The 26,391-nt window shown below is 46.2% G+C and overlaps 1 protein-coding gene across 1 annotated transcript in view; it reads left to right on the forward strand.

Moving 5' to 3' along the window:
• Positions 1-26,391, forward strand: part of spegb (striated muscle enriched protein kinase b) — a 128,963-nt gene that overhangs the window by 36,906 nt on the left and 65,666 nt on the right. Inside the window, exons 4-8 of the mRNA XM_021596902.3 lie at positions 1,029-2,668; positions 2,825-2,968; positions 3,266-3,448; positions 17,747-17,913; positions 18,247-18,335. Coding sequence (XP_021452577.2) covers positions 1,029-2,668; positions 2,825-2,968; positions 3,266-3,448; positions 17,747-17,913; positions 18,247-18,335 — 2,223 coding nt within the window. The remainder of the gene's footprint in view (positions 1-1,028; positions 2,669-2,824; positions 2,969-3,265; positions 3,449-17,746; positions 17,914-18,246; positions 18,336-26,391) is intronic.

Here is a 26,391-nt window from a genome sequence, read left to right on the forward strand (position 1 = left end):
AATATTTTCCCAAAAATAAATCACTTTTCTCCCGGGTTACCCGGTATTTCCAGCCAAAACCAGAAGTTTAATTCAAAAGCATTATAAAGCATATACATAGGCCTATGTATGTATTTGATTAGAATAAAAAATTATGTCCAGCAAGCTATACTAGGCTAGCTTTTCCTGCATAGGACTCCAAGAGCTATGGAGTGTTTTTTAATAAAGAGAGAGGCCAGCGGAGCACAAGTGTGTGCGTATTAGTCAAGAGACAGAGGCTATAAATTAGAAGCTTTGAATGGAGTTAATGGAGAGAGAAACACTGCGAGAGTGCTCGTGCGCGCACTGATTTAAAGCAGCGATATTTGAGTGATAGGCTGTTTAGACGTGCATTTGGTCTTTATATTACTGCCGCAGACTATGCTGCAGAAAATGTAGGCCTACCTGTCACAAGAAAACAAGTTACCATGATGAGATGATAGGTCTACATGCATTGTGAACTGTGCTCCATACTGAGATGGGCTGTTTGTACCCACCCTGAGCATTGATGATTCATCATGCAGAGGCTGTAGAGAAGACAGATTTAGACATTGCATATACTGTAATTTAACAGTTCCATTTCATACCATGCTCTTTATTTAAATCATTTATTATAATTTACCGGTTTCTTGCAGTTCTTTTTCCTGGGAAAAGGGAGTGGTTTTGGGTGGTAAACTGGGTCCCCGCCATTCAACACTGATACAAACTGCCATCCAGAGCACTGTTTGCAATTCATTGTATGTGTGAGGTATCACTGACCCCTTTGGTTCTTTTCTGGTTGTTATACATGCCGTTGTTGAATAGATAATTTTCTGAATGCCATGCATGCTGTTTGCAATCTTATGAACAAACGAACAGAATTATGTTTGACGTCTTTTGTTTCATACACAGTGTAATTACATTGAAATATTTATATTATATAATTATGTATGATAGTCCTAACATTATTCACACTGGCTCATGCATCATTTAGAACTCTTTAACATATATTTTCCCATAATTGTTTTCAGGAGCCAATCAGAAGAGTTTTTGAGGGAATCTCCCCAACAAGTCTTCCCACCCGCCTCACCAAAAATTATCAAACGCCCATCCACTTCTCCAATGCCAAGCCGCTCAGGTTCAGCACCAAACACACCCCTCACCCCCCGAAAGAAAGTTGTTGTGCCAACAGACTACCAAGACACCGTCCCTGGTGAATTTGAGGAGAAGGTTAAACATCCAAAATCATCAGCCATGTCTCCAAGCAGTACTCAGGACTCCCGTCCTCAGACGCCAGTCAGTGTCTGTGAGTACTCTCGCAAGGAATACCAAACTAGGCCATCCCCCAAACTGACCAGAGCAAGCTCCAAGATCTTCGAGAAGGTGCGTGGTTTCGAGGAGCGAAGGCGAAGTTATGATCATGAAGGCTCCATCTCAGGACGGTCCTGGGCCGGGTTCAATCGTGCCGGGTCCGTCGACTCGGACGATGGAGGGAGCCGGTTGGGCATCTCCAGAGAGAGTTCGAGGGAAGACCTACGAGAGGCTCTGAAGGAGGACGCTGCCGAACGGAGGTCTATGTTCAGACAGAGGGCTGCGTCCTTGGAGGACTGCAGGCCCCGTACCACCCAGAAGGTCCAGGAAATCGAGAACAAGTTCACTGAAGAGCTTCAACGAATCAAGAAGCTTGTGGGTAAACCTCACATGAAGAAGTCCTTCTCCACCGAGCAGCTCTCGCTCAGGGCTAGTGGCAGGCAGCCTTTGAGGAAGATTGAGCCCCTCCCACCTCAAATTCTCCAGAAGCTCCAGGAACGGGAACGGGCCCAGCACGAGAAGCAGCAGAAAGAGATGGAACAGCCCAAAGAAGTAGTGCCACCAAAATCACCACGACTACAGCTACAAGAACAAGCACGGCAGGGGCAGCCTTCGCCCCAAACCCAAGAGATTGACCGACACTCCATGAGTAGCATAACATACAGTAGATTGGGAGAAGTAGCTGCCACTCCAGAATCTATGCAACTGGCTGACTTACCGGGACAGAGGCCAACAAGACAGGTAAATCAAGCCAGTCTTGTCAGGGAGATCCTTCAGAGGTCTCCATCACCAGCAAAGATGCAGATGCAGAGGGCTTACAATCCATCGGCAAATCACCAGCAGCAGGCAGAGTCACCAAGCAGAAATGTTGTCGAGATGACGCTACACAAAGTTGAACGCAGGCCAGAAAGCCCTCTTGTTCAGAGGATATATTGTATTCAAGAATCACAGGACATCCAAGAATCTCCTGTGCAAAGGTCCCCAAAGGAAGAATCGCCAGGAACAAAAATACCTGTAGATGTAGCATTAAGAAAAGTAGAGGATAGACCAGAAAGTCCATTGGTACAGAGAACGCCAACCGTACAAGAGCGTATAATCCAGCATCCGCAAAAACCTCCACGGCAGGCTACCTCTTCTACAAATGTTCCAGTTTCCCCATCTGAGGACAAAATGGAAGTGGAGTTGATCAAGCCAGCCCCCAAGCTAATCATACCTACCATCATTGTCGAGGAAGAGCCCATGGAAGATGAAGTTCCTCTTGAGACTGACAGGTCTAAGAAGGCCACCAATTCGAAAGAAGGTCAAACACAGAAGACCAGGGGGAAGGGTCGCCGCAGTAGTCCCATGTCTCCAGAGTTAGGTGGGAATTATTTATCAAAATGAAAATGTATGTTGTGAATATTAGAGGCTTGTATCTTATTTTCCTTGTCTTTGCAAATTTCAATTCTCATCGGTATTCCTTAGTTCTGAACACAGCCATGAATGTCTTTGTAATTACGTTTTGTAATTTGTGCAGATTCTTCAGACGACTCTTACGTGTCTGCTGAAGAGGACCCCTTGGAGGCCCCTATGTTTGAGTTTCCTCTTAAGGACACTGTGGTAACTGCTGGTACTGAGGTCCTGCTGAGAGTCATCATTGCTGGCATGCCTCCCCCAGAAGGCAAGCTATCTCTATCTCTATGTATCACTTTATAACAACGTTTATATCCAGAACCTAAAAGGGATCATCGGCTGCCCCCATGGCAGAACCTTTGATGAACCCTTTTGGGATCAAGGTTGAACCCTTTCCAACCCAAAAGGATTTGTCGTTGAAAGGGTTTGCCAATAGGGACGGCCGAAGAACCATTTTGGAACTCTTTTTTTCTAAGAATGTAGTCACCAGTTTCACTCCAGTTTGTTGAGCACAAATACATTTTTTATATCGCCTCAACTCTTATTTGTCTGTGTCCATATCTAGTTACCTGGAGGAGAGACAATATCAAAATCCAAAACAGCTTAAACTATGGGATCAAAGTGGAGGGAGAGCGTTATTCACTTTTCATCAAATGTGCAAAACCAAGTGATGCTGGAACGTACTGTGTGACAGCTGCCAATGAGGCTGGGAAAACATCTAGCAGTGCCACACTTTCGATCAAACCAGGTAAGCATGAGTTGCAACATTGCATTGGTTGGGTCACCCTTCACTTAAAGTTTATTTAATAATACCTTGTTGTTATTACTAAACAAGAAGTAGTACTGAAGGTTAGAGACCTTCTGATTTACCGGCCCTTACCTTGAACCTTATGTCTGCTTAATGTCCTTGTACTGGAGATTGTAGCCTGAGCTTTAGCCTTTGGGAATTGCACCTGACTTTTGCTAACCTTTGCATTCTACACTCATAGAAAAAATGTGCTGTCTAGAACCTAAACTGGTTCTTTGGCTATAAGAACTATTTTGGAACCTTTTTTTTCAGATGGGTGTAAGTCATTTGGATATTTCAGAAAAGTGAATTAAAGGATGATGTGGACATTTTTGTAACTCCACTGACCCGTGTGTCATTGTCATTGTTATTTGCCCTGCCATTTCAAAAGAATGTACATTGTTATTTCCTTCTTCATAAAGCTATTTCCTCATTTCTCCTCACCCACTCATAACCTCCCTCTCTCTCTCTTCCTCCCTCTCTCAAATGTGTTCAAGCAATATATTCCAGTTGAGCCAACTCACTTAGTTGAGTAGTTACCATAGCAACTAGGAGGCTAAATTGAACCAATAAATTGTTAAGACACACTGGTTTCATTGCAATATGAATCCACTGTTAAGATATGACGCAAGTAACATCTTGTCTAGGGTAAATTACATCATGAACTTGTTTGTTAAACATAGGCTAGTTAAAGTATAAATTCAACCATCGAACACTTTCAGTTCATTATTGCATCTAGAACCTATCTTACTCAAATTAGAAACTTAGACCCTTTTGCTCCCAGAGCCATCAAGATGGTCATATTCTCTACAGTGTACAAATGAATGAGAATATGAATGCTTGTATTTGAGAGAGAGAGAGAGAGAGAGAAAGAAGCCTTAACACCTGAGATTAACAATAAAACACTCATGATAATGCTAACAAGCACACATTATAGTACATTATTTGTCATGTGTACTTTAAAACTATTTTGTACATGGTTGCCATTCAGACATATAGGACTGTAAGTCCCCTTGTTATGGTGAGTGAATGAGGACCCAAAAGCGAACTAACTTAAACAGAGCTTCTTTAATAACCAAACATAGGTAGGCTCAGATAGACCGGCAGATTCCGACAGGACAGGACAAGGTTACAGCAAACATGACGATAGTCTGGCTCAGGCATGAAACACAAACACAAACAAGAATCCGACAAGGACAGGAACAGAAACAGAGAGAGATATAGGGACCTAATCAGAGGGAAAAAGGGAACAGGTGGGAAACGGGGTGAATGGGTAGTTAGAGGAGACAAGGAACAGCTGGGAGAAAGCGGGGGAGAAAAGGTAACCTAACAACGACCAGCAGAGGGAGACAGGGTGAAGGGAAAGGACAGAGACAAGACACAACATGACAGTACCCCCCCACTCACCGAGCGCCTCCTGGCGCACTCGAGGAGGAAACCTGGCGGCAACGGAGGAAATCCTCGATCAGCGCACGGTCCAGCACGTCCCGAGAGGGAACCCAACTCCTCTCCTCAGGACCGTACCCCTCCCAATCGACAAGGTACTGGTGACCACGGCCCCGAGGACGCATGTCCAAAATCCTGCGGACCCTGTAGATGGGTGCGCCCTCGACAAGGATGGGGGGGGGGGGGGGGAAGACGAGCGGGGGCGCGAAGAACGGGCTTAATACAGGATACATGGAAGACCGGGTGGACGCGACGAAGGTATCGCGGAAGAAGAAGTCGAACTGCGACAGGATTAATGACCCGAGAAATACGGAACGGACCAATGAACCGCGGGGTCAACTTGCGAGAAGCCGTCTTAAGGGGAAGGTTCTGAGTGGAGAGCCAAACTCTCTGACCGCGACAATATCTAGGACTCTTAGTTCTACGCTTATTAGCAGCCCTCACAGTCTGCGCCCTATAACGGCAAAGTGCAGACCTGACCCTCTTCCAGGTGCGCTCGCAACGTTGGACAAAAGCCTGAGCGGAGGGGACGCTGGACTCGGCGAACTGAGATGAGAACAGCGGAGGCTGGTACCCGAGGCTACTCTGAAAAGGAGATAGCCCGGTCGCAGACGAAGGAAGCGAGTTGTGGGCGTATTCTGCCCAGGGGAGCTGTTCTGACCAAGACGCAGGGTTGCGAAAAGAAAGACTGCGTAAGATGCGACCAATAGTCTGATTGGCCCGTTCTGCTTGACCGTTAGACTGGGGGTGAAAGCCGGAAGAGAGACTGACGGAAGCCCCAATCAAACGGCAAAACTCCCTCCAAAATTGAGACGTGAATTGCGGACCTCTGTCCGAAACGACGTCTGACGGAAGGCCATGAATTCTGAAAACGTTCTCGATGATGATTTGTGCCGTCTCTTTAGCAGAAGGAAGCTTAGCAAGGGGAATGAAATGAGCCGCCTTAGAGAACCTATCGACAACCGTAAGAATAACAGTCTTCCCCGCTGACGAAGGCAGTCCGGTGACAAAATCTAAGGCGATGTGAGACCACGGTCGAGAGGGAATAGGAAGCGGCCTGAGACGGCCGGCAGGAGGAGAGTTACCGGACTTAGTCTGTGCGCAGACCGAACAAGCAGCCACGAAACGACGCGTGTCATGCTCCCGGGTGGGCCACCAAAAACGCTGGCGAATGGAAGCAAGCGTACCCCGAACGCCAGGGTGGCCGGCTAACTTGGCAGAGTGAGCCCACTGAAGAACGGCCAGACGAGTAGGAACGGGAACGAAAAGAAGGTTCCTAGGACAAGCGCGCGGCGACGGAGTGTGAGTGAGCGCTTGTTTTACCTGCCTCTCAATTCCCCAGACAGTCAACCCGACAACACGCCCCTCAGGGAGAATCCCCTCGGGGTCAGTGGAGGCTACTGAAGAACTGAAGAGACGAGACAAAGCATCAGGCTTGGTGTTCTTAGAGCCCGGACGATAAGAAATCACGAACTCGAAACGAGCGAAAAACAGCGCCCAACGCGCCTGACGCGCATTAAGTCGTTTGGCAGAACGGATGTACTCAAGGTTCCTATGGTCAGTCCAAACGACAAAAGGAACGGTCGCCCCCTCCAACCACTGTCGCCATTCGCCTAGGGCTAACCGGATGGCGAGCAGTTCGCGGTTACCCACATCATAGTTACGTTCCGACGGCGACAGGCGATGAGAAAAATACGCGCATGGGTGGACCTTGTCGTCAGAGAGGGAGCGCTGAGAAAGAATGGCTCCCACGCCCACCTCTGACGCGTCAACCTCGACAACGAACTGTCTAGAGACGTCAGGTGTAACAAGGATAGGAGCGGATGTAAAACGATTCTTGAGGAGATCAAAAGCTCCCTGGGCGGAAACGGACCACTTAAAGCACGTCTTGACAGAAGTAAGGGCTGTGAGAGGAGCTGCCACCTGACCGAAATTACGGATGAAACGACGATAGAAGTTCGCGAAGCCGAGAAAGCGCTGCAGCTCGACACGTGACTTAGGGACGGGCCAATCAATGACAGCTTGGACCTTAGCGGGATCCATCTTAATGCCTTCAGCGGAAATAACAGAACCGAGAAATGTGACGGAGGAGGCATGAAAAGTGCACTTCTCAGCCTTCACAAAAAGACAATTCTCTAAAAGGCGCTGGAGGACACGTCGAACGTGCTGAACATGAATCTGGAGTGACGGTGAAAAAATCAGGATATCGTCAAGGTAGACGAAAACAAAGATGTTCAGCATGTCTCTCAGGACATCATTGACTAATGCCTGAAAGACAGCTGGAGCGTTAGCGAGGCCGAAAGGAAGAACCCGGTATTCAAAGTGCCCTAACGGAGTGTTAAACGCCGTCTTCCACTCGTCCCCCTCCCTGATGCGCACGAGATGGTAAGCGTTACGAAGGTCCAACTTAGTGAAAAACCTGGCTCCCTGCAGGATCTCGAAGGCTGAAGACATAAGAGGAAGCGGATAACGATTCTTCACTGTTATGTCATTCAGCCCTCGATAATCTATGCAGGGGCGCAGAGACCCGTCCTTCTTCTTGACAAAAAAAAACCCCGCTCCGGCGGGAGAGGAGGAGGGGACTATGGTACCGGCGTCAAGAGCTACAGACAAATAATCTTCGAGAGCCTTACGTTCGGGAGCCGACAGAGAGTATAGTCTACCCCGGGGGGGGGGTGGTTCCCGGAAGGAGATCAATACTACAATCATACGACCGGTGTGGAGGAAGAGAGGTGGCCCTGGACCGACTGAACACCGTGCGCAGATCGTGATATTCCTCCGGCACCCCTGTCAAATCACCAGGCTCCTCCTGTGAAGAAGAGACAGAGGAAACAGGAGGGATAGCAGACATTAAACATTTCACATGACAAGAGACGTTCCAGGAGAGGATAGAATTACTAGACCAATTAATGGAAGGATTATGACAAACTAGCCAGGGATGGCCCAAAACAACAGGTGTAAAAGGTGAACGAAAAATTAAAAAAGAAATGGTTTCACTATGATTACCAGAAACAGTGAGGGTTAAAGGTAGCGTCTCACGCTGAATCCTGGGGAGAGGACTACCATCCAGGGCGAACAAGGCCGTGGGCTCCTTTAACTGTCTGAGAGGAATGTCATGTTCCCGAGCCCAGGTCTCGTCCATAAAACAGCCCTCCGCCCCAGAGTCTATTAAGGCACTGCAGGAAGCAGACGAACCGGTCCAGCGTAGATGGACCGACAAGGTAGTGCAGGATCTTGAAGGAGAGACAGGAGTAGTAGCGCTCACCAGTAGCCCTCCGCTTACTGACGAGCTCTGGCCTTTTACTGGACATGAAGTGACAAAATGACCAGCGGAACCGCAATAGAGACAGAGGCGGTTGGTGATTCTCCGTTCCCTCTCCTTAGTCGAGATGCGGATACCTCCCAGCTGCATGGGCTCAGCACCCGAGCCGGCAGAGGAAGATGGTAGTGATGCGGAGAGGGGGGCGACGGAGAGCGCGAGCTCCTTTCCACGAGCTCGGTGACGAAGATCAACCCGTCGCTCAATGCGAATAGCGAGTTCAATCAAGGAATCCACGCTGGAAGGAACCTCCCGGGAGAGAATCTCATCCTTTACCTCTGCGCGGAGACCCTCCAGAAGACGAGCGAGCAAGGCCGGCTCGTTCCAGCCACTGGAGACAGCAAGAGTGCGAAACTCAATAGAGTAGTCTGTTATGGATCGATTGCCTTGACATAGGGAAGACAGGGCCCTGGAAGCCTCCTCCCCAAAAACAGATCGATCAAAAACCCGTATCATCTCCTCCTTAAAGTCCTGATACTGGTTAGTACACTCAGCCCTTGCCTCCCAGATTGCCGTGCCCCATTCACGAGCCCGTCCAATAAGGAGAGATATGACGTAGGCGACACGAGCAGTGCTCCTGGAGTAAGTGTTGGGCTGGAGAGAAAACACAATATCACACTGGGTGAGGAACGAGCGGCATTCAGTGGGCTCCCCAGAGTAACACGGCGGGTTATTGATTCTGGGCTCCGGAGATTCGAAAGCCCTGGAAGTGGCCGGTGGATCGAGGCGGAGATGGTGAACCTGTTCTGTGAGGTTGGAGACTTGGGTGGCCAGGGTCTCAACGGCATGTCGAGCAGCAGACACTTCCTGCTCGTGTCTGCCTAGCATCGCTCCCTGGATCCCGACGGCTGAGTGGAGAGGATCCGAAGTCGCTGGGTCCATTCTTGGTCGGATTCTTCTGTTATGGTGAGTGAATGAGGACCCAAAAGCGAACTAACTTAAACAGAGCTTCTTTAATAACCAAACATAGGTAGGCTCAGATAGACCGGCAGATTCCGACAGGACAGGACAAGGTTACAGCAAACATGACGATAGTCTGGCTCAGGCATGAAACACAAACACAAACAAGAATCCGACAAGGACAGGAACAGAAACAGAGAGAGATATAGGGACCTAATCAGAGGGAAAAAGGGAACAGGTGGGAAACGGGGTGAATGGGTAGTTAGAGGAGACAAGGAACAGCTGGGAGAAAGCGGGGGAGAAAAGGTAACCTAACAACGACCAGCAGAGGGAGACAGGGTGAAGGGAAAGGACAGAGACAAGACACAACATGACACCCCTATGGTCTCATAAGATAATTCCTACTGAATACAAATTAGATAGATTTTTATTAACTTCCAAGGTGGGAAAATGTAATATTCAGTATAATACATTAGACCTTATTACTTAAGAATTTAAATGGTTATCATGCTTATACATGATTATGTTTACCGAAAGGTTGCAAGATTGAATCCCCGAGCTGACGAGGTAAAAATCTGTCATTCTGCCCCTGAACAAGGCAGTTAACCCACTGTTCCGAGGCCGTCATTGAAAATAAGAATCTGTTCTTAACTGACTTGCCTAGTTAAATAAAGATAAAATAATTTTTCTAAAATATTATAAAGTGTTGCAGAATATTCCAAATAAGTTTTAGGTACAAATGAATTACTCATCCTTCAGCCATGGTTTTGTTTGGTATTGCTTCCTATATGCAACGCTACTCTTTTTTTAGATGTCACATTATGGGCATTCAAGTCACATTTAGTGTGTTGGCATACTGTTGGTGTAAGAGGAGGCCTTTTCACAGCATTTACTTTTTACTATATATACATTGACACTAATTCACATGCACTCTTGAAATATTTTCATATTTACAGTTACCAATATTTAATATTAGAGAGAGAGAAACTCAGGATACTAGACAACGAGGTCTCTGAGTCAGCTAATATGAATCCCTATAAGTTTGGAACAGTATTGGTACAGGGCAATCGCAAACAGATTCAGCTGGACTTTCACCTAATCAAAGAAATAGCTCAGCAGGAGAAGCTCTCCCTTGAGAAAGATACCCCCACCCCGAGCGGGTCAGACCAGACCTCTTCATTACATAAACCCACAGACGAGCCACCCCAAGCAGAAAGTTAACCTCCCAACACAGAGTACTACTCCCTCATTGAAATGAGGAATAAATTCACCCAGCTGGAGGTAAGGCAGGTGGAGCTGGAACAGCAGGTGATTACACTCCAGTCAGGAAAGACTCATACACAGTCCAACACAACAACACCCCCTTAACTAGACCTGGAGAGCAGGAGGTGGAGATAGACATATCTGCACTCTGTACTGTAGTGAGACAACATCTACAAGAGAAAGAGCAGGAGAATAACAGAGCACTAGAGGAGAGGATCAGCCTGCTGGATGAGAGGCTGAGGGGGAAGGTGTGTGACAGAGAACAACCCATTAGAGAGGTAGCCACGCCCACAGAGAAGCCAGCATGAAAGGCTCACCTCAGCGCGCGACAAAAGTCTCGACACCACAGCAGAACAGTGCACCCCAGACCCTGACCATAGCGTCGACAACACAGCGGGACAGACAAAGAACCCCAAGCCCAGGGGTCCCACCCGTTCTGAGCACCCACCTTTCAGCCCCCCCCCCCCATGGACCTACACATAAGGACCCATGCCGAGAGGGTCTACATCCAGACCACAACACCACCAGCCACATCCATACCCCCACTCCAACCAATCAACCCCCCCCCCCCCCAAAGTCAACCATCCCCACACCCCATTTAGGCCCCCTCAGACCAGACCTATGCCCCTCCTGCTCACCCCATGCCCCCCACTCTCGCAAAGGGGGCCTGAACATGGAAGTCACACATACGCCCAGGCCGTGAGCGTGCAAGAAGGGCCAACCCCACTCTTACACTAGCCCAAGCCAATGGAATAACAGAATACCAGATGTACCAGATGCTGAGCAGGTTCTGCTCACATTTACTGACCTGGGGCCAAACCACACGACCAACAACACTGGACACTTTATGGAACACAAAGCCTTCACTATCTGATCCTTTATTATCCAAGGCTTGAGGTCCTCTGCCTTTGGCCTAAAGAGCAAGAACCTGGACTTCATCAAATACATCTGAAATACAAACATTGTCATCCTACAAGAAAAATGGTATAGAGGAGACGGACCCACTGGTTGCCCTCTAGGTTACAGAGAGCTGGTAGTCCCATCCACCAAACTACCAGGTGTGAAACAAGGAAGGGACTCAGGTGGTATGCAAATTTGGTATAGAGCAGACCTAACTCACTCTATTAAATTAATCAAAAGAGGAACATTTTTACAATTAGCTAGATATTCAAAAGGAAATGATCTTAACAGAGAAAAATGTCCTACTGTGTGCTAACTATATCCCACCCATTAGAATCCCCATACTTTAATGAAGACAGCTTCTCCATCCTGGAGGGGGAAATCAGTCATTTCCAGGCCCAGGGACATGTACTAGTCTGTGGTGACCTGAATGCCAGAACCTGACACCCTCAGCACACAGGAGGACAAACACTTGCCTGGAGGTGACAGCATTCCCTCCCCCATATGCCACCCTAGGCACAACTATGACATCATAACCAACAAAAACAGGTCACAAATCCTGCAGCTCTGTCACACCCTGGGAATGTACATAGTCAATGGTAGGCTTCGAGGGGACTCCTATCGTAGGTACACCTTTAGCTCAACCTAGAGTCTCTCAGAGCGTTCAGTTAGCCCACTGACACCCCTATCAAATCACATCAAAATCGCAGTCTACTTCAGCAGAGCAATACTAAATCATGAGGCATAAAAGCCAAAGGAACTGAGTAATATTAAGAAATGCTATAGATGGAAGGAATGTAGTGTGGAAACCTATCAAAAAACAATTAGGCAACAACAAATTCAATCCCTTTAAGACAACTTCCTGGACAAAATGTGCCACTGTAATAGTGAAGATGTAAACTTGGCAGTAGAACATCTAAACAGTATATTTGACGTCTCAGCGTCCCTGTCAAATTTAAGAATTTCAAACAGAAAACCGAAGAAAATGAACAACAATGAAGAATGCAAAAACCAAAGAAAGAAATTGAGAAACCTGTCCATCCAAAAACATATAGACACAGAAAACCTGAGTCTATGCCTTCACTATGGTGTATCACTAAAACAATACAGAAATGCACTACGGGAAAAGAAGGAACAGCACGTCAGAAATCAGCTCAATGCAACCTAAGTGTATGTAAACTTCCGACTTCAACTGTACATGATCAAATACAAATCTTAGAATCAACTCTTAAAGACTACCTGAACCCACTGGATTATCCAATTACCTTGAATGAACTACAGGACAAAATAAAAACCCTCCAACCAAAAAAAGCCTGTGGTGTTGATGGTATCCTCAATGAAATTATAAAATATACAGACAACAAATTCCAATTGGCCATACTTAAAATCTTTAACTTCTTTGGGGTAGGGGGCAGTATTTTCACATCCGGATGAAAAGCATGCCAGAGTAAACGGCCTGCTACAAAGCCATAAAAGCTAGAATATGCATATTATTAGTAGATGTGGATAGAAAACACTCTGAAGTTTTTAAAAATGTTTGAATGATGTCTGTGAGTATAACAGAACTCATATAGCAGGCAAAAACCTGAGAAAAAAATCCAACCAGGAAGTGGGATATCTGAGGTTGGTCGATTTTCAACTCAGCTCCTATTGATGATGTAGTGGGATATTGGTAATGTTGCACTTCCTAAGGCTTCCACTAGATGTCAACAGTCTTTAGAACCTTGTCTGATGCTTCTACTGTGAAGTGGGGCCGAAGGAGTAGGGAATGAGTAAGGTCTGCCATGAGCTGACCATGCGCGTTCACATGAGAGGGAGCTCTGTTCCATCGCACTTCTGAAGACAATGGAATTCTCCGGTTGAAACGTTATTGAAGATTTTATGTTAGAAACATCCTAAAGATTGATTCAATACATCGTTTGACATGTTTCTACTGACTGTTACTGAACTTTTTGATATTTCATCTGCTTTTAGTGAACGCGCTTCGTGACTTTGGATTTGTTTACCAAATGCGCTAACAAAAGTAACTATTTGGACATAAATGATGGATTACTGAACAAAACAAACATTTCTTGTGGGAGTCCTGGGAGTGCATTCCGACGAAGATCAGCAAAGGTAAGTGAAGATTTATAATGATATTTATGACTTTTGTTGACTACATAATATAGAGGATATATTTGTGTCTTGATTGGGCTCTGAGCGCCGAATCAGATTATTGCATGGTTTGCTTTTTCGGTAAAGGTTATTTGAAATCTGACCCAGCGGTTGCATTAAGGAGAAGTGCCTCTAAAATTCCATGCATAACAGTTGTATCTTTTAGCAATGTTTATTATGAGTATTCATGTAAATTGATGTGGCTCTCTGCAAAATCTAAGGATGTTTTGGAAATTCTGAATGTAAGGCACCAATGTAAACTTAGATTTTTGGATATAAATATGAACCGAACATAACAAAACAAAACATACATGTATTGTGTAACATGAAGTCCTATGAGTGTCATCTGATGAAGATCATGAAAGGTTAGTGATTCAATTTATCCATTTTTCTGCTTTTTGTGAATCCTCTCTTTGGCTGGAAAAATGGCTGTGTTATTCTGTGAATAGGCACCCACCTAACATAATCGTTTGGTTTGCTTTCGTCGTAAAGCCTTTTTGAAATCGGACACTGTGGCTAGATTTACAACAAGTGTATCTTTAAAATGGTGTAAAATACATGTATTTTTGAGGAATTTTAATTATAGTATTTCTGTTGTTTTGAATTTGGCGCCCTGCAGTTTCACTGTCTGTTGAAGAGGTGGGATGCTACCTACTGTCTCACATACCCTAGATTAACATCATCCTTAGCTCTGACATCTTCCCCAATATTTGGAACCAAGGACTGATCACCCCAATCCACAAAAGTGGAGACAAATTTGACCCCAATAACTAACGTGGGATATGCGTCAACAGCAACCTTGGGAAAATCCTCAGTATTATCATTAACAGCAGACTCATACATTGTGAAAACAATGTACTGAGTAAATGTCAAATTTGCTTTTTACAAAATGATCGTATGACAGACCACTTTTTCACCCTGCACACCCTAATTGACAAACAAACAAACCAAAACAAAGGCAACGTTTTCTCATGCTTTGTTAATTTCAAAAAAGCCATTGACTCAATTTGGCATGAGGGCCTGCTATATAAATTGATGGAAAGTGGTGTTGGGGAAAAATCCATGTACACAAACAACACGTGTGTGGTTAAAATTGGCAAAAAACACACACACTTCTTCCCACAGGGCCGTGGGGTGAGACAGGGATGCAGCTTAAGCCCCACCCTCTTCAACATATTGACGAATTGGCGAGGGCACTAGAACAGTCTGCGAACCGGGCCTCACCCTACTAGAATCTGAAGATAAATGTCTACTGTTTGCTAATGATCTGGTGCTTCAGTCACCAACCAAAGAGGGCCAACAGCAGCACCTAGATCTTCTGCACAGGTTCTGCCAGACCTGGGCCCTGACAGTAAATCTCAATAAGACCAAAATAATGGTGTTCCAAAAAAGGTCCAGTCGCCAGGACCACAAATACAAATTCCATCTCGACACCGTTTGTCACGCCCTGGCCATAGAGAGGCTTTTTATTCTCTATTTTGGTTAGGCCAGGGTGTGACTAGGGTGGGCATTCTATGTCCTTTTTTCTATGTTTTGTATTTCCATGTCTTGGCCTGGTATGGTTCTCAATCAGGGACAGCTGTCTATCATTGTCTCTGATTGAGAACCATACTTAGGTACCCTTTTCCCCCACCTGTTTTGTGTGAAGTTTGTCTTTGTTCAGGGCACATAGCCCAAAGCTTCACGGTTTGGTTTATGTTATTCATTTGTCGGCGTCATTTTGAATAAAGAAAAAAAATTACGCTTACCATGCTGCACCTTGGTACAGTCCTTCAGCCAGCCATGACAGAACTTCCCACCACCAACGGACCAAGCAGCATGGTAAGGTGGACTCCTGGCTATGGGAGGACGTTCTGGACTGCAAGGGAGTCTACACATGGGAGGAGATCCTGGCAGGAAGGGATCACCTTCCATGGGAGCAGGTGGAGGCAGCTAGGAGAGCAGAGGCAGCCGGATAAAGGAACCAGCAGTATGTGGGAACACGGCTGGCAAGGAAGCCTGAGAAGCAGTCCCCAAAAATGTTTGGGTGGGGGTACACGGGGAGTGTGGCAGAGTCAGGAAGCAGACCTGAGCCAACTCCCCGTGCTTACCGTGGAGAGCATGGGACTGGTCAGGCCCCGTGCTATGGGGTGATGCTCACGAGGTGGAGCATTCACAGACCGGTGTGCTCGGTGCCAGCGTCCCGCATTTGCCGGATGGAAGCTGGCATCCAGCCAGAACGGGTGAGACCAGCTCTGTGCTCGCGGCCACCAGTGCGCCTCCACGGCCCAGTGAATCCGGTGCCTCGGCCAAGGAAGAGGCCTCCTGGATGTCTCCCCAGCCCGGTGAGTCCTGTGCCTGCTCCCAGAGCCAGGTCTTCTGTGTGTCTCCCCAGCCTGGTGAGTCTTGTGCCTGCCTCCTGTCCGGAGCCGCCAGAGTCTCCCTCCTGTCTGGAGCCGCCAGAGTCTCCCTCCTGTCTGGAGCCGCCAGAGTCTCCCTCCTGTCCGGAGCCGCCAGAGTCTCCCTCCTGTCCGGAGCCGCCAGAGTCTCCCTCCTGTCCGGAGCCGCCAGAGTCTCCCTCCTGTCCGGAGCCGCCAGAGTCTCCCTCCTGTCCGGAGCCGCCAGAGTCTCCCTCCTGTCCGGAGCCGCCAGAGTCTCCCTCCTGTCCGGAGCCGCCAGAGCGGCGCCACTCAGTCCAGTGGCGCCCCCTACGAGGGTCTTCAGTCCGGGGCCCACTGCGAGGGTCCCCGCTCCAGAGGCACCACCTAAGTGGGCCAAGACTGAGGTGGAGCGGGGTCCACGTCCCGCACCCGAGCCGCCGCCGTAAGAAGGCCCACCCGGACCCTCCCCTTTAGAGTCAGGTTTTGCGGCCGGAGTCCGCACCTTTTTACGCTTACCATGCTTCACCTTTTTACGCTTACCATGCTGCACCTGGATCTGGTTAAAAATACCTGAATCAGTTATAGAACCCATTGCCCTTTATGGTTGTGAGGTCTGGGGTCCACTCACCAACCAAGAATTCACAAAATGGGACAAACACCAAATTGAGACTTTGCATGCAGAATTCTGCTAAAATATCCTCTGTGTACAATGTAAAACACAAAATAATGCATGCAGAGCAGAATCAGCCCGATAACCGCTAATTATCAAAATCCAGATAAGATACGCTAAATTCTTCCCAAATCTTCCATAATAAAGCCAACACCTACAGAGAGAGGAACCTGGAGATGAGTCCCCTAAACATGCTGGTCCTGGGGCTCTGTTCCCAAACAGACCACACAGACAGAGCTCCAGGACAGCAACACAATTAGACCCAAACAAATCATGAGAAAACAAAAAGATAATAACTTGACACATTGGAAAGAATTAACAAAAAAACTGAGCAAACTAGAATGCTGTTTGGACCACTGTGACTGACCCAACCTTAAGGAAAGCTTTGACTATGACTATGCTATTGAGAAAGGCCGCAGTAGGCAGACCTGGCTCTCAAACAGACCACACAGACAGAGCTCCAGGACAGCAACACAATTAGACCCAAACAAATCATGAGAAAACAAAAAGATCGGCCTGAAAAGATGTGCACATTGCCCACAAAATGAGGTGGAAACTGAGCTGCACTTCTTAACCTCCTGCAAAATGTATTATCATATTAGAGACACATATTTCCCTTAGATTACACTGATCCACAAAGAATTTGAAAAACAAACACCATTTTGATAAACTCCCATATCTAATGGGTGAAATACCACAGTGTGTCATCACAGCAGCATGATTTGTGACCTGTTGCCACAAGAAAAGTGCCACCAGTGAAGAACAAACACCATTGTTAATACAACCCATGTTTATGTTTAATTTAATTTCCCTTTTGTACTTTAACCATTTGCACATCGTTACAACACTGTATACCCTGTATGTATATATACATAATATGACATTTGAAATGTCTTTATTCTTTTGGAACTTCTGTGAGAGTAATGTTTACTGTTCATTTTTATTTTTTATTTCACTTTTGTATATTATCTGCTTCACTTGCTTTGGCAATGTTAACCTATGTCTCCCATGCTAATAAAGCACATTGAATTGAGAAAGAGCAAAACTTTTCTATGTTTACTATTCATGGTTGATTATATGGTTTTTGGACTGGATTCCACATTTCCTAATGACATTTAACTGACACAATAAAAGTAAAGTCTTGTTCACCTTCGGAGGTGGGTTCTCCAGATACTGTGATCACAACATGGAAAATCAAGTATATTTCCTATTCTATTCTTTATCTGATTATAATGTGTATTTGACAGAGCCTATGCAGGAGCTGCAGGGGACTATTTGTGTTCCTAGGGACATCAGCAGCCCTATCACATCTGATGAAGAGTACCTCAGCCCAATGGAGGAAGGCATGGACTTTGGAAGCCCAGAGCCCAGGAAGATAATTGACACTCGATTCAAGGAGCCTCCTGCCTTCCAGGTGAGACTATAACGTTGCTTCTCTGGTGCCTATCACCTGGCTTTCGTTGACTTTCCATTATACTGTAGGACCTTGATGTGGTAAACTTGGGGCAAGGGATCAGTTTGATATTTTGCAACTATATTTTGTTCAAACATTTTTTTATTGGTATTGCAATACATTGGAATTGATTGAATCTATAAATTGCTTCTAACTAAATCTATGGTGATTCACCTCATCCAGCATGCATTGGATGTTCCATATAGTGTAGTTTACATTTTAAAAGTTACAGCATGGAAATTAGTCTGTGTTCTCCGTTCCAATTTCAAACTGGCTCATCATCCTTTTTAACAGGTAACTATGAATGATCAAGAGGTCATTGAAGGTCAACAGGTTACCATGTCTGTCCGAATAAGTGGGCAGCCCAAACCCATGCTTTATTGGTAGGTTTCCTGACTCCACCAAATCCTCAACTCATTCCTATTTGTTTAATGTGGAACTGACAGCATTTTAGCCAGATTAAATCTTATTAAAATCTGTTCATATACACCCCCAGGAAGAATATAACACTTTAAAAAATATATTTTCTGAGAAGCATAAATTCATAGAATTTTTGGGAATGATGTATATAGTAAGGCATTTGTGAAAATTCTATAGCAATATAGAGTGGGAAAGCGGCCGTACGTTTGCAAAATTAATAGACACTGCAGTAAATAAAACTGAATACAAACATCTGTCCAGGACAGGAGTCCACGCAGACCGGTGCCATAACCATAGCCAATCAGAGCTACAGTACGCCTATATACAAATAAGCCATTTGCCACACAGGCCTGCCATCATTCACTTTGAATTGGGCTGGAAAGTCACCCTGTTGCAGTAGCAACAACGTGACTTTAGATCATTAGAATGCATTCGTGAAAAGCCACAAAATGCACCTAAATGGATTTCTGCATTTATGTAAATGCCACTGCAGTCCTCTTACATTTGGAAACTTCACAAACAACCATGAAAAGGTTTGCTCTCGCTCCTTCAGTTACCTATGCACATTAACAACAACAAGATCAAAAACAAATGCTAGCCAGAGCGAGATCAGCTAAAATATAACAAGGGAACATTAGAGAAACCATTTCAAACTTTTTCAGCTAGGTGGCTGTCAGAATTGCACTGATAAACAATTGGGAATAGTAGCCTGCTCGTTGTTCTGCAGCTTGCCTGCCAATGCATGCATGTACCAACCCGCGTTTTGACAACTGAATGGGAACTTGTCTGCCTGCCCACCCTTTTGCTCAATGCCAAATACATTTGATTGACAACTAAGAGATAGGCTAACTGTGTATAACAGTCATTCAAGTTCAGCATTGCAAGCTAGCTAGCTAATGTTAGATGGCATCTTTTTAGCTTGATAAATAAATAGCTAGTTACATACATAGATACGCTAGCTCAGGGGTGTCAAACTCAATCAGTGCACGGGCCAAATAAAAATGTTAAAAACTTGCGGACCAGACTTAGCCTATTTGTTTTGTTTTTTAATGTGCAACTGTGACCCAAATTGGCCATTGTTTTATTATGAATAAATATAGCACTGGGCCTACAGAGTGGAGCAGCGGTCTAAGGCACTGTGTTGAGGCATCACTACAGACCCAGGTTCGATCCCAGGCTGTGTCACAACTGGCTGTGACCGGGAGACCAATAGGGCGGGGCACAATTGGCCCAGCGTTGTTCGGGTTAGGGGAGGGTTTGGCCGGGGGGGCTTTACTTTCGTCATTGCGTTTTAACAACTCCTAGTGGGGGCCAGTGCGTCTGCAGGCTGAATTCGGTCGTCAATTGAACAATGTTTCCTCCGACACATTGGTGCGGTTTGGCGGGTCATGAATCTGAGGACCCATGCCAAATATTTTCCGTCTCCTGAGGGGGAATAGGCGTTGTCGTGCCCTTTTTCATGACTGTCTTGATGTGTTTGGACCATAACAGTTTGTTGGTGATGTGGACACCAAGGAACTTGAAGCTCTCAACCTGCTCCGCTACAGCCCCGTCGATGAGAATGGGGGCGTGCTCGGCCCTCCTTTTCCTGTAGTCCACGATCATCTCCGTTTTCTTGATCACGTTGAGGGAGAGGCTGTTATCCTGACACCACACTGCCAGGTCTCTGACTTCCTCCCTATAGGCTGTCTCATCGTTGTCGGTGATCAGGCCTACCACTGTTGTGTCGTCGGCAAATTTAATGATGGTGTTGGAGTCGTGCTTGGCCATGCAGTCATGGGTGAACAGGGAGTACAGGAGGGGACTGAGCATGCACCCCTGAGGGGCTCCTGTGTTGAGGATCAGCGTGGCAGATGTTGTTACCTACCCTTACCACCTGGGCGCGGCCCGCCAGGAATTCCAGAATCCAGTTACAAAGGCAGGTGTTTAGTCTAGAGGTCGACCGATTATGATTTTTCAACACCGATACCGATTATTGGAGGACCAAAAAAGCCGATTCCGATTAATCGGACAATTTTTTAAATTGATTTATTTGAAATAATGACAATTGCTACAATACTGAATGAACACTTATTTTAACTTAATGGGATACATCAATAAAAATCAATTTAGCCTCAAATAAATAATGAAAATTGTTCAATTTGTTTTAAATAATTCAAAAACAATGTGTTGGAGAAGTAAAAGGGCAATATGTGCCATGTAAAAAAGTGTCTTGCTCAGAACATGAGAACATATGAAAGTTGGTGGTTCCTTTTAACATGAGACTTCAATATTCCAAGGTAAGAGGTTTTAGGTTGTAGTTAATATAGTATTTATTGGGCTATTTCTCTCTATACCATTTCTATTTCATATACATTTGACTATTGGATGTTCTTATAGGCACTATAGTATTGCCAGTGTAACAGTATAGCTTCCGTCCCTCTCCTCGCCCCTACCTGGGCTCGAACCAGGAACACATCGACAACAGCCACACTCGAAGCAGCGTTACCCATCGCTCCACAAAAGCCACGGAGCAAGGGGAATAACTACTCCAAGGCTCAGAGCGAGTGACGTTTGAAACGCTATTAGCGCACACCCAGCTAACTAGCTAGCCATTTCACATAGGTTACACTAGCCATTAGGCTTGCAGTCATAAACAGCGCTGTGCTTGTGAAGAGCTGCTGGCAAAACGCACAAAAGTGCTGTTTGAATGAATGCTTACGAGCCTGCTGCTGCCTACCATTGCTCAGTCAGACTGCTCTATCAAATCATAGACTTAATTTTAACATAACACACAGAAATATGAGCCTTTGGTCATTAATATGGTCAAATCCGGAAACTATCATTTAGAAAACAAAACGTTTATTATTTCAGTGAAATACGGAACCGTTCGGTGTTTTATCTAACGGGTGGCATCCCTAAGTCTAAATATTGCTGTTACATTAGACAACCTTCAATGCTAAGTCATAATTACGTAAAATTCTGGCAAATTAGTTCGCAATGAGCCAGGCTGCCCAAACTGTTGCATATACCCTGACTCTGCGTGCAATGAACACAAGAGAAATGAGACAATTTCACCTGGTTAATATTGCCTGCTAACCTGGATTTATTTTAGCTAAATATGCAGGTTTAAAAATATATACTTCTGTGTATTGATTTTAAGAAAGGCATTGTTGTTTATGGTTAGGTACAGTCAGTCGTCCAACGATTTTGCTTTTTTCGCAAATGCGCTTTTGTTAAATCATCTCCCAGCGTTGCATCGATTATATGCAACGCAGGACACGCTAGATAAATGAGTAATATCATCAACCATGTGTTATAACTGGTGATTATGATTGATTGATTGTTTTTTATAAGATACATTTAATGCTAGCTAGCAACTTACCTTGGCTTATACTGCATTCACGTAACAGGCAGGCTCCTCATGGAGTGCAATGAGAGGCAGGTTGTTAGAGCGTTGGACTAGTTAACTGTAAGGTTGCAATATTGGATCCCCCGAGCTGACAAGGTGAAAATCTGTCGTTCTGCCCCTGAACAAGGCAGTTAACCAGCCGTTCCTAGGGCGTCATTGAAAATAAGAATGTGTTCTTAACTGACTTGCCTAGTTTAATAAAGCTATAAAAAAAATATAAAAAATATCGGCGCCCAAAAATACTGATTTCTGATTAATCGGTCGACCTATAGTTTAGTCCCAGGGTCCTTAGCTTAGTAATGAGCTTTGAGGACACTATGCTGTTGAACGCTGAGCTGTAGTCAATTAATAGTATTCTCACATAGGTGTTCCTTTTGTCCAGGTGGGAAAGGGCAGTGTGGAGTGAAATAGAGATTGCGTCATCTGTGGATCTGTTGGGTTGGTATGCAAATTGGAGTGGGTCTAATGGTGTTGTTCAAAGCACTTCATGAGTGCAATGAGTCGGTAGTAATTTAGGCAGGTTACCTTGGTGTTCTTGTGCACAGCGATAAACAAAAGAGACAAATAATATTTGTCCAGCCTTTGCTGCTATGCTTGCAGATGTGCATAATATGCTGCAACCATAATAAAAATTATTAAATAACTCCAAATAACAAAAATGTATAGGTTGTTGTAACATTTCAACTTAAAACATGTTTTTCATTTTTTTGCACTGCATAGATGCATTTTGTTATGCACGTGAGTGAGGACCCAAAAGCAGTTTAACAAAAACAGAGTCCTTTAATGTCAAAACACAGGTAAGACATAGATCCTCTTCAAATGTATATGATGGCAAAATAAACAACCCGCAGAGAGGGCGACAAATGAAACATAAAGTCCTTCTGAATATCACAGAAGAGTTCCCCTTCTAGCAGCAGAGGAGAATAGCTGGGTTAGAATCCCCTTCTAGCAGCAGAGGAGAATAGCTGGGTTGTAGAGGACAGAGGTACCTGATCACACGTAGCATCAGATGAACAGGCAGATTCCGACAGGACAGGACAAGGGTGAAGCAAACGAGACGATAGTTTGGTTCTGGCATGAGAAACTCAAACGAGAATCTGACAAAGACAGAAGCAGGAACAGAGAGAGAAATAGAGACCTAATCAGAGGGAAAAAAGGGAACAGGTGGGAAAAGGGTGAACGAGGTAGTTAGAGAAGATGAGGAGCAGCTGGGGGAAGGAGAGGAAGAGAAGGTAACCTAATACGACCAGCAGAGGGAGACGGAGTGAAGAGAAAGAACAGGAACAAGACATAATATGACAATACATGACACATTTCTGCATGGTGCACTCAAAATATATTGTAGTTGAATAGCATACCTAGGACCTGCTCAAGTGTTGCCTATATGTTTCGTTTTTGCATTGTGTTTTGTTGCAGGTTTTGTTTTTTTGTTATTCATTGTCAAGCTTTAAAAACCAAAGCCTGACAGCAACATTTTATTATCCTAGCTAGGACTCTCACATCTGCTCCTGCCACACCCTCTAGTGCCCATCCAGTGTCTCCTTGACCTGCCGCCACTTCCCCTGTGCTATCTCACTCTCCCTCTCTCTCTCTCTCTGTGTGTGTGTGTGTGTGTGTGTGTGATTGTGTGGACGGAGACAGTTGTGCTGGAGTCAGAGCAGATCCACACTAGCTGCAACCCGTTCCATAATCAAGACCTCTACAAATACTCAGTCCTTCCACTTCCACACTGCCAGATTGTAATCTCTGCTCAGTCAGTCTACGCTTCTAGCTTTTGTTACTATTCAGATCCTGTTACCCTGCTGTGCCTGTTTTCCTATCCGCTACAGTTCTGCCCGCTCTGACTCTGGTCCCTGTCCCACGTCTCATCATACTGTTACATTGTCCTAGATCCCCCACTCCACTACTACTACTTGAATCCCCGGACCTGCCTCCCCTTTCTCAAACCCTCTCACCCCAGCCTCAGCCTCCGCACCTGATCTCCAGCAACCCTCCCGAGCTTCCCCTGACCTGCATTCCATTTTCCCCTGTGTTCCAATAAATACCTTGGTTATTTCATCCCAGTTTCCTCATCTGAGTCTTCTCTTGGGTTCCCCTGTTCCACTCCGCGCAAAAGTACAATCTGGCCAAGAACCCAGCAGACTCTCGCTGGCCAAGGCGCCCTGCTTGAGCAACATGACCAAGCCCTGAAAGCTTCTGGAACACATCAAGGAGTTTTCACCGGAGTCTGTCTGACCTACAGGGTTGAACTTTTTGCCCAGAGCTCAAACCCGTTCCAAGTCCTTCTTCTCTGCCCCGAGAGCCATTTGTTCAGACTCCCGAGCGCAACCTCGGAGCTTGCAGAGCCTTTTAGTACAATGTTCACTAGTATTTGAGCAACAGCCCCACTCTTATGCTAGCGAAGAGGCCAATATTTCCCTTCCTGGACCACAGCGGTGTGGGAGAGACAGTCCACATCTCCTACTCCAGATTCACGGAGGAGATGAAGAAAGTATTTGACCACCCGGTGTGCGGTAAAGATGCCGCTAAACGACATCTGTACCTCCGTCAAGGCCCCCATAGTGTTGCTGAGATGACATGTGAGGTTCGCACCCTCGCCCTTGAGAGAGGCTGGAATGAGGAGGCCCTTCAGGGAGCATTCTGGAACGCTCTCACTGAGACCCTCAAGAGTGAGTTGGTGTCCAGGGATGAGCCTGATAGACTTGATGAACTCATCTCTCTCGCTATCCGCATCGACTACCGTCTCCGTGAGCATTGGAGGGAGACGGTAGATAAGGTTGCATGTCCCACAACATCTGCTTCATTGCCTTGCTCTCCTTCTCCGACTGTATCCCATCCCCAGGCTCATCCAGATCCTGAACCCATGCAGCTCGGCCGCGGCCCGTCTCTCTCCGTGGGAGAGGCAAAGACGAATCTGCACTAGGCGCTGCCTATACTGTGGCCAGGTTGGTCACTTTGTCTCCACTTGTTCCCTGTGTCCAGCAAAAGAGGGGGATCAGCAGTAGTGGGGATATACTGTTGAGCCAAATTGCCTGCCCATCTTCCCCCAGACCCCTGCTTGAAGGCAACCTTGTGTTGCGGAGCCAGGCTTTTCCTCTGTCTTTTCTCATCGATTCGGGCGCCGACGAGAGCTTCCTGGACCGAGGTGTCGTTACCCAGTTGGGCCTGGACACTGTTCCACTCGATTCACTTCTTGATGCCAATGCTCTCAATGGAAAGCTCCTCACTCGTGTCTGTGAGAGAACCGTCCCTATCATCCTGCGTCTTTCTGGAAATCACCAAGAAAATATCAGTTTCCACATAATTGACTGTCCTTACTCTCCCCTAGTTCTTGGCCAGCCATGGTTAAAGCCACACAACCCACAGATTGACTGGACCACCGGAAAGGTAACAAATTGGGATTAATTTTGTCACTATAATTGTTTACATTCTGCCTTTCCCCCTGCCTTGTCTGTGCCTCAGTTCATTCCAGAACCTCCAGACCTGTCATCAGTTCCTCCCGAGTATCACAATCTAGCTCTTGTGTTCAGCAAGCACCACGCCCTGTTGCTACCACCTCATCGGCCGTACGACTGCGCCATTGACCTCCAGCTTGGAGCTCCTCTCCCCAGTAGCCGGTTGTTTACCCTCTCTCGTCCCGAGCAAGAGGCTATGGAGAGTTACATCCAGGATTCTCTGGCTGCAGGACTTATCAAGCCATCTTCCTCCCCGGTGGGTACTGGGTTTTTCTTTGTGAAGAAGAAGGATGGGTCACTGAGGCAATGCATGGACTTCCGTGGGCTGAATAATATCACTGTTAAGAAGTACCCCTTGCCACTCATCAGCTCTGCTTTTGCCCCCTCCATGGTGCCACGGTGTTTACCAAATTCGACCGGAATGCCTACCACCTTGTCCTCATAAGAGAGGGGGACGAGTGGAACAAGCTTTTTGTTAAAGCTGAAAAATGGGAGTTCCATGCTGCCACAGTGTCTTTCCTGGGTTATATTATTGCACAGGGACAGTTACTTATGGACCCTGCCATGGTCATGGCAGTGACCGAGTGGCCTGCGTCCTCCAACCTAAAGCAGCTACAGCGTTTCCTGGGGTTTGCACATTTTTACAGATGTTTCATCCGTAGCTACAGCCGTCTAGCAGCACCTCTCACCACTCTCAACTCCACTCCGTTCCACTGGACGCCTGAGGCAGGCAGCTTTCCTGGAACTCAAGCGTCACTTCACCTCCGCTCCGGTCCTTACTCAGCCTGACCCAGAACTCCAGTTAATCTTGGAGGTGGACGCCACTGACACCGAGGTAGGTGCTCTTCTGTCACAACGTCATCCTTCTGATCAGATGTTCCACCCATGTGCATTCTTTTCCCGTAAGCTCTCACCTGCAGAGAGGAACTTTAACATCGGTAACCAGGAACTCCTGGCAGTTAAGCTGGCTCTGGAGGAACGGTCTCACTGACTGACCATTAAAACCTGTTCTACATCCCGACCGTCAAACGTCTGACCTCCCGGCAAGCCAGGTGGAACTTGTTCTTCGGTAGATTCAATTTCATACTCACTTATCGCCCTGGTTCGAAGATAACCAAGCCTGATGCCCTCTCTCGCCAGTTCACCACCGACAACACGGGTACCAAGCCAGAA

Source organism: Oncorhynchus mykiss, chromosome 3, assembly GCF_057628025.1.
Source record: "Oncorhynchus mykiss isolate SJ-2025 chromosome 3, ASM5762802v1, whole genome shotgun sequence".
NCBI lineage: Eukaryota > Metazoa > Chordata > Actinopteri > Salmoniformes > Salmonidae > Oncorhynchus > Oncorhynchus mykiss.